This window comes from Palaemon carinicauda, chromosome 37 (assembly GCF_036898095.1).
Source record: "Palaemon carinicauda isolate YSFRI2023 chromosome 37, ASM3689809v2, whole genome shotgun sequence".
Lineage (NCBI taxonomy): Eukaryota > Metazoa > Arthropoda > Malacostraca > Decapoda > Palaemonidae > Palaemon > Palaemon carinicauda.
In genome coordinates this window covers 71,235,615-71,245,614 of record NC_090761.1, presented here as the reverse complement: position 1 = coordinate 71,245,614, position 10,000 = coordinate 71,235,615, and the positions used below count along the sequence as shown (strand labels likewise).

The window sequence follows — 10,000 nt, the reverse complement described above, 5'->3', positions numbered from 1 at the left end:
TAAATTACAGTAAAGAATTAATATCAAAATTAATAAATTACGTTGTAATCTGCTTACAGCAACATTGTCCCGAGCAAGTCAAAATACAGCCAGATACCAAAATACAGTAATTGCATAAGGAAGGTCTTTGATTATCCTAAAATTTAGGAGAATGTAATTTGAAGTTTTTGTTAAAAAAAAATTGATTTTTATCATATCAAATATAGAATTTTATATTAAAAAAAACCAGAGATTTTGAGAATTGTATATTTTTCGTAAAATAATCAATATCGAATTTTTTTATGGGATTGCTTATATCAATAAAATTTAAGTTTTGATAAATTTCTTTATTATTTTTATCAAATTAAAAATAAAATTTTCATAAATAAAACCGACAAGTTTTGGGAATTATATATTGTTCATAAAAAAATCATTATCGATTTTTTTTCATACTATGTGACTATAAAAATAAAATATAATTTAAAAGAAGAAAGATTATGAAAACATTGCCTTTGTGAAAGAATACAAATAAAGTTATTCTTAATAATTCAAAATTACATTTTGAAAAATATCAAAGCAATACTGGTCGTTTGTAATAAAAGATGAATTTTTCTAATAAATCTTAATTAAAAAAAAGAAAGATTATGAAAATATTACCTGCATAAAAAATGCAGGTAAATTAATTCTGAATCAGTCAAAATAATATTTTCAAAAATATCAAAGCAATACTGGTCGTTTGTAATAAAAGATGAATTTTTCTAATAAATCTTAATCAAAAAAAGAAAGATTTTGAAAACATTACCAGTATAAAAATTGCAGGTAAATTAATTCTGAATCAACCAAAATTACATTTTGAAAAATATCAAAACAATAATGATCGTTCGTAATAAAAGATGAATTTTTCTAATAAATCTTAATTAAAAAAAGAAAGATTATTAAAACATTACCAGCATCAAAAATGCAGATATATTAATTCTGAATCAGTCAAAATAGAATTTTCAAAAATATCAAAGCAATAATGATCGTTTGTAATAAAAGATGAATTTTTCTAAGAAATCTTAATTAAAAAAAAGAAAGATTATGAAAACATTACCAGCATAAAAAAAAGGCTGATAAATTAATTCTGAATCAGTCAAAATAGAATTTTCAAAAATATCAAAGCAATAATGATCGTTTGTAATAAAAGGTGATTTTCTAAGAAATCTTAATTGAAAACAGAACGGGATAATCAAAGATCTTCCAGAACCATTTGAGCACTTGAAGTACATAATGAGTACTCTGGATCTCTGTTATAACAGTGTCCGATGAGAAAAAAAGAATAATATTACACTAAAAGACAATAAATACCCAGCAAAAAAAAAAAAAAAAAAAAAAAAAAACAGTAGAATACTTTCAAGACAAGAAATAGCCAACAAAAGAAAGTAAGAAATAAGAATATTTTCAAGACAAGAAATAGCCAGCAAACAAAGAAAGAAAAATAAAGAATAAGTAGAATATTTATATAAATATATATAACCATAATTCCTTAGGCATATCAATTCTTTCATTCTTGATAACAGATAATAATATGATGTGTGATTCACTATATGATGTTTGATGTGATATGATTAAAGAATTTTGGCTGGCAGCAGGTGATCTACGTGTTTACGTATTTGCGAATTGAAAATAACTATAACTAGCTTCAAAAATAACATAACCGAAATATAAATGATGATAAAACACAAAAAAAAATGTTAGAAAATATAATCTATATGTATATAAATTAGTATATTTTATATATATATATATATATATATATATATACATACATATATATACTTATATATATATATATATATATATATATATATATATATATATATATATATATTTATATATATAGATATATATATATATTAATAGATATATATATATATATATATATATATATATATATATATATTTATATATAGATATATATATGCATATATATAAATATATATATATATATATATATATATATATATATATATATATATATATATATATAAAATAAACCTGTACCCAAACAAAATATTATTGTAAATAATATCATCTAAAAATGTAGCAGCTTCTGAAAGAAAAAGGCAATAAAGCAGAAATCATAAAATAATAATAATAATAATAATAATAATAATAATAATAATAATAATAATAATAATAATAATAATAATATTGTCACAGTCATCCTATAAGTCACCAATGACGTCACCATGTAAACCTGTCAGTCACAGTCAGTGTAACGAATTATTAGTGTGTTACAGACTAGCCTTTCTGTCCGTGTTCTTGTACCTCCTGGTTCGTTACGTCACTAGATACATGTAACACCCTTGACTTCTAGATAAATAACTGTTTTCTTTAATCATATTTAATAAACAAATTAATGTAATAAAGTAAGAAATCGAGTGATTCGTATGATAAAGATTGAAGGCAATTGTATTTCAAGTCGATTAGCCTCATATTAAAAGGTGATTTGTAAATAGATTATTATTCATGAATTTCTATTTCAACTTTCAATTTAAAAGACTAATTATAATCGAAACTTTCATATGGTTTCCTTCAGAAAGGGTAAAGATGGATATCTGTATGGAAAAGGGGTAACTATATCATGTATATAGTTGAAAGAAAACGGCAGCGGACTCTCTTAATTTCCATATCTTACTCTTTGGAATTTACAAAAATATCAAAAACACAGACCCGTTTCAGAGAGCAGGAGAATGCAGTGAAAAACTTTATATGTATAAAATAAACGCTACAATATCTAGTTATCAGTGAATAAGTCTACCCTAAAGAAGATTTTTCTTTAGATGGGTACTTTAAATTTTACATGGGGGTACTTTTAAACTTCACAGGGGTACTTTTAAACTTCACAGGGGGTACTTTTAAACTTCACAGGGAAACGAATACTTATGTGGGTCCAGGCTCTGAACTGGGAGAGGGGTCTAACATAATACAGGAGGTACATTCAGAACACAAGACAGATAATAAGTTTCGCAAGAATACGCAGCCCAGTCATGGAACTCTGTTTAGACTAGACAACAAAATGCGCAGTCTTGTTGGTATTAATGTTGTAGTTCAGTCTTGCTGCGATGCAGTTTTAGGTACAGGCCACTGTATTCTATAAGGAGCCTCGTGTTAATGGTCTTTTTATGTTAATGTTGCAGTGTTTACGTTTAATGCAAAACATGGCGGCCTTCCAAGGTTACTTGCGCTGGTAGCCAACTTGCCTGTGGGCTATTTAAGACAGGCAATAAAACTTTATAATTTCAAACCGTGGTCTTAAGATCAGCTTGTACGTGATGACTTTAAATTTACGTTCTGCGTTCTTCTTTACTGGTGCTGCGAGGAAGATGGTCAATGTACTTATACCTTGGCTTCCCAGCCAACCAAAATACAGTTCATCTCAGCCAATTAAAATTCAGCTCTTCTCCGCCAATCAAAATTCAGCTCATCTCAGCGTGAGGAATGCACACACGGGAAGCTGAGCTCGCACGTCTTCTCTTGAAATTTAATCATTTTTGGAAATATCATACCAATGTTAATTCTTATTCGTATATAAGAATAAGAACATTGGCCATATCTAATTTTTCTAATACTAAATTATATAAAACTGGCAACCAAATTGTTTGGCACGAGAAATAATAGATAATTCAAACAATATTTTAGAAAAATGCAGAAAACGCAACCATTGGCCACCAACTACAATTAGAATTATCCAAATTAAATTTATCTACAAGCAAATCAGTATAAGCATGTATTCCTGGACAATACGATGAGGTGATTTGGAAAGACACATGGGAGACAGAGAGCGTACATTCAAACCACCAATCTTCTCTTATAAGTAGACAGTGAGGAAGGGTTAACTTCTTTACAGGCTTAGACAGATTGATAGGAAGCTTCAAGATGAGACTGATCTATCCTCGTTTAGGCTCTCAGTGCCTCATCTTAAAGTAGAAGTCAATATAAACCAATAAGGGATAGGAATACAAGGAAACATAGCTCAATGGTAAAAAGGATAAGGCGCAGGACACGTTACGTTCAAATTGAATATTTCTTAAATCTAAATAGCTTAAAAAATATTGAAAATTTATATGATCCCTTGTTTTTATAGATTAATGTAATTAAGATCTATATAGTATATGAAATGTATTAAATATTATCTATAATCCTTTGCTTAACTTTAAAATTTACCTCTTCATGTTGTAATTTCAAAATTATTTCCAATATAATTTCAAACCAAGAACTTGTTATAAAAATTTTGTGAAGACACTAAAAATTAATAGTGACTCTCATGTTGTAATTTCAAAATTATTTCCAATATAATTTCAAACCAAGAACTTGTTATAAAAATTTTGTGAAGACACTAAAAATTAATAGATTCATAAGTGACTCTCCTTAATTCAATGGACTTTTTTTGGGACACTTAATAAACATGAAACATATCTGAGACATGAACTTTATCTAAATCATACCCTTAGTAACTTATTGTGCCGTTTAAGATATAAGCTAAAGGTATTGCAGGTCACAAACATGACAAACATTAAAAACATTTATAATTTGAAATTTAAATGAGATTAAATTGCTTAAATTAACCAAGCTGATAATTTTAACATTCGAATGGTAAATGAGAATACTGGTGAAACTGTTGAATAATGAAAATATTTATGAAAAATTATGAAAAATTTGATTCAGTTTTGGAAATCTGTCGATCTTCAAGAATCTCCGGGGATTTTTTGCTATTTATTGTCTAGTTATCCTACTGTCAAGTAAAGTCAATATGTCAGAAATCTATCAAAAATCAATAATTTGACAATTATACGATCCTAGATGTAAAATTTCTGGTATTTTCCTTTCATATGCTTTTTATTATCTATTTTGAAACCCTTATTGCCCAGGTATATTATGGTTTCAAATGGTGTTTGTTATTAATTTAATAAATTATCGAACTATTGAAGTTTCGATTACCTAGGATTAATGATAAGCTTATTAACTTGATGAGTCTTTACATCCAGAGTTCAGGTTCCTTTATGGTTGATAATGAATACTGAAAATATGAAGAAGCATAAGCTCTCATTGGAGTTACTCATGATACGGAACTTCAGTTTCTTAACTTAGTTTTAGTAGAGATCCTGAGTTGAAGAAACACCAGCTCTCATTGGAGTTACTCAAATCTTCAGTCTCTTATTACAAATTTATAAAAACGACTTTAAAAACCAGTATTATCTCTTGAAATGCTCAACCTCACTTTCTTACTGATAATCTTTTTTTTTTTTTTATTGTTTAGAGACTAGAATAATTTCCTGGTGGGATTAAATGACCAGTTTCCTAAATCTTTGTTAGGTTTAGAGGTTCTGAATCACGACTGTAACTAGCCTTTGGCAACTATCCAGGGAAGACAGATTCCTAAAACATTTGTGGAGAACATGTGGAATATTTCATTCTGTGTTCGAAAGAGAGTAGTTCTTTCAGGAATAGAAGTTTCTGTGCTTGTGGAGAGGTTAAATGATAACGCTTTAGTACAAAACTAAAGAAATCAGTCATGATATATCATTAAAGTACGTCTAATATATTATTAAACTTTCTCATACTTTTTCACATAAGCTTCGTCATACATCTTGGATAGAGAGTAGAAAAACTAAGAGAGATATTGTAAGCTGAAATGGATAAAATTGACTGTGGGTGTCCAAGTGTTGTTTGAAACATGATTTTATTCAAAGGCTTTTCTAAAGCAATTTTTGTTTGCAAATTAAAAGAAAGCTGAAATGGATAAAATTCACATGTTTGAAACATGATTTTATCCAAAAGCTCCTCAAGCAATTTCTTTGTTTGCAAATCAAAGAGAAAGCTTAAATGGATAAAATTGACAATTGGGAGTCCAAGTGTTGTTTGAAACATGATTTTATCAAAAAGCTTTTCTTAAGCAATTTTTTGTCTGCAAATTAAGGAGAAATAACTAATCAATAAAAGAAAAAGGGAATAAGTCAAGGTCCAAAATAAGGATAATCAAAATGAAAATTCCTTAACCTTATTTGTCCTGTCCTTTCTGTTTTGTTCGAATATATAAAAAAATCTTTAGAAATATTCCAAACTTAACAGTGTAAAAGGAATGCGTGAGATCTGTGTAATCATCTTATGTATACTAATTAATGGATGATTGGATGAGAAATGGTTGATGATTTAAAGTATCAAATTATCTCATTATATAAACTTTTAGCAACAGATTTTTTATAAACTGTCAGGTCTAAGAAATTATGATACATATTACAATACAATTGTATTTCCTTGAATACAATCATTCACTCTTATGTGCTTTAAATTTTTTATATTAATTGAATAATTATATGATTTTTTAGTCAAAATCATTCATCCAAAATTCGAGCTTTTCCCAAAGTGTAATCATTCACTCTTATGTGCTTTAAATTTTATATATTAATTGAATAATTATATGATTTTTCCGTTCAAAGTCATTCATCTCAAATTCGACAAAAAAGAAAAACCTAACGCTGAATTAATTAAATAATTTTCATATCAAATCATTCATCCAAAATTCGAAAAAAAAAATAGCACCGAATATTTTGCTTTGCCATATTATAATGTTTCAAAAAATATATATTGAAAATGGAACAATGATCTTTTATGGGGAAATTAGCTCATATTGACAAGGCAAATAATTATAAAAATTCATTTAAAACTCGATGTCAATTAGAAAATTAAAACACCTCTGTAAAACTTTGTCTCTCTCTCTTTTTCAATTACATTAATCTTAAATATGCATTGCAATTACAATTATTGCAATATTCGCATGAACCGTCAGCCACATCGACACTGAAGGCTAGTGCTTATTTTTTGGGTAGAATTTAAGTGTATATTATTGACTTGATAATTTTGGCTCAATTGCTTTACTGTTGTTATATTGCAGCCGTTTGAGTGACTGGATTGCTCAGTTCTTGGTTCTTAGATTGTTGCTAATGAGGTATCATAATATAAACTGTACATACTTGCACAAACATATATATGTATATATGCATATATATATATATATATATATATATATATATATATATATATATATATATGTATATATATGCATATATATATATGTATAAATATATATATATATATGTGTGTGTGTGTGTATATATATATGCATATATATAAATATGCATAAATATATATATATATATATATATATATATATATATATATTTATCTATTTATATATATACATATATATGTACATACATATTTATATATACATATATATATATATATATATATATATATATATGTGTGTGTGTATATATATATATATATATATATATATATATAGTAAATCTTGACAGAGTGCTTTTAATAAATAGCTGTTATAAGAATTTGCAATAATGCTTATGGTGTGAATTTTCTGTTGTTCTTTGCTTGCAAATAAAGTCTGTTTTTCTTGGACGGAGAACATGTATCTGTTAAACTCACAGAAAAGAATTGAATGAAATAAACAAACAAAGGAGAAGAATCTTTGTTCGGATTATATATTTAACAATACAGTTCTTCAAAGTCAGTCAAATAAGGTCAAATCTATTTTGACATCGGAGTGATCACCTGTAAGAATAGAAGACATTAAGCTATTGTTTAACCTTGTCATATTCTACAATGAAATATTCACCTACCAAAGATAAAAATCAATTTTCATAAATAGTGAACCTTCATTAGCCCCTAAAGACGAATGAGTTACCAACTAGTCATTAACACCTGGCGGAGAAAGAAAAAAGTGATATTGCGTCATCGGAGATGGAAATAAACTCTAACCATACCGGGGGGGGCGAATAACGCCCCTATGAGCTCTACCGATAGAGTCGTCTTTCCTATACTTACTATCAAAGTTAAGGCTAATGGTGGCATTACTCTCTCCGAGCTCGTTCTTGGCTGTGATTTTGTACTTTCCAGCATCTTGCACTGTGACGTTTGCCAATGATAACGTGATGAAGAAATATTTTTCATCTTTTTCTATAGACACCTGGAAAGAGATCAGGAATTAGAGTGAATAGATAGTCACGTAATATAAATTAAGTTTTTAAAATTTTTTAATAAGGAAATACCCATTTGCAGTCTTACAATTTATAATATATATATATATATATATATATATATATATATATATATATATATATATATATATATATATATATATATATATTTATTTATTTATTTATATATATATATATATATATATATATATATCATTCTGCTTTACCATTTAGGGTTGTAGTTTAGTAAGTAGTAGTAGTAGTAATAATAATAATGATAATAATAATAGTAATAATAATATATATATCATAGTATATTTGCACGAATGTTTTTGTTCATTTTACATATAGTGTATTTACAATTGCAATCTTTACTATTTATCTAAATATGTTTTTAAATTAAAAAAAATATATCGACTCTATAATAAATATTCATTATTACTAAAAGTTTAAACACGATCGAAAATGGATAGATGAGACTTTGCATAACTTAATAAAGACTTACTTTGATTCTTCAACACTGTCCAATACATCTATAACTAATATTCATAAATCCTCGTACATTACATGCAATAAGAACATCAAACATCCCTACTGACATATATCAGTGACGTCATGGTTTCATATTCATAATGACGTCATGGTTTTATATTCTTAAGGACGTCATAGTTTCATATTCTTACATTCCATGTCCCCTTCCACAAATAACATTCAATTATCATTTTCAATCTTTAGGAGCAAATGAATGTAACATTCAATCAGAGGAATGTGTTGACAGTAATTGTGTGCGTGAAGAGAGAGAGAAGAGAGAGAGAGAGAGAGAGAGAGAGAGAGAGAGAGAGAGAGAGAGAGAGAGAGAGAGAGAGAGAGAGAGAGAGAGCCAAGTAACCTAATTTTAACACACTCACGGGTCATCACGGGCGGAGTATTCTTAGCTAGTGAGCTGTTCTCTCTCTCTCTCTCTCTCTCTCTCTCTCTCTCTCTCTCTCTCTCTCTCTCTCTCTCTCTCTCTCTCTCTCCTACCCTGATCGCCAACATCATTTCTGGGCCAATTTTCGTCAATAGATGGATGTATTTTAACGATGTTACTGATCTTAAGATAGTCTCTAGTTTCTATTCATTATATCTCATATATAGTTTATGTATTTCCTTATTTCCTTTCCTCACTGGGCTATTTTTCCCTATTGGAACCCTTGGGGTTGTAGTATCCTGATTTTCTAACTAGCGTTATGGCTTAGCTAATAATAATAATAATAATAATAATAATAATAATAATAATAATAATAATAATATGCAAACGTTATGTTTAACAGGAATATCATCCACGTACTGTTCCTCTTAACCTTTGTCTAAAGAATTTATAAGTTATGTCTCTCTTTCTAACTAAATTCCTCTTTGAATTACCTTGATACACAACCGTAAATAAATCATATACAGTATACAATATGCAATCTTGCGTAGAAACATATATAATATTATATATATATATATATATATACATATATATATATACATATACAAATATATGTACATATAGTATACATATATATATATATATATATATATATATGAATATGCAACGGAAATATAAGTATATTAATATATCTACATTTTATATACTTACTGTATGTATATTCATAATATTTATAAATATATATATATATATATATATATATATATATATATATATATATATAAATGTATGTATATATATATATATATATATATATATATATATACAATACTGTATATGTAAGCATATGATATATATATATATATATATATATATATATATAGATAGATAGATAGATAGATAGATAGATATGCATATATATGCTTGTATATGTATATATACAAGAACCTAGATATGAGATAACGAAATATCTCTATATTCATAGCTTTAATCAACCTGTCGTCGTCTGTACCATCTTAATAATGTCTATAACTGAACTATGGTATCCCCAAACTATACAATATAAACT

The 10,000-nt window shown here is 27.1% G+C and overlaps 1 protein-coding gene across 1 annotated transcript in view; it reads right to left on the bottom strand.

Moving 5' to 3' along the window:
- LOC137629783 (twitchin-like) overlaps window positions 1-10,000 on the bottom strand; it is a 224,471-nt gene that overhangs the window by 188,045 nt on the left and 26,426 nt on the right. The window contains 1 exon segment of the mRNA XM_068361418.1: window positions 7,867-8,008. Coding sequence (XP_068217519.1) covers window positions 7,867-8,008 — 142 coding nt within the window.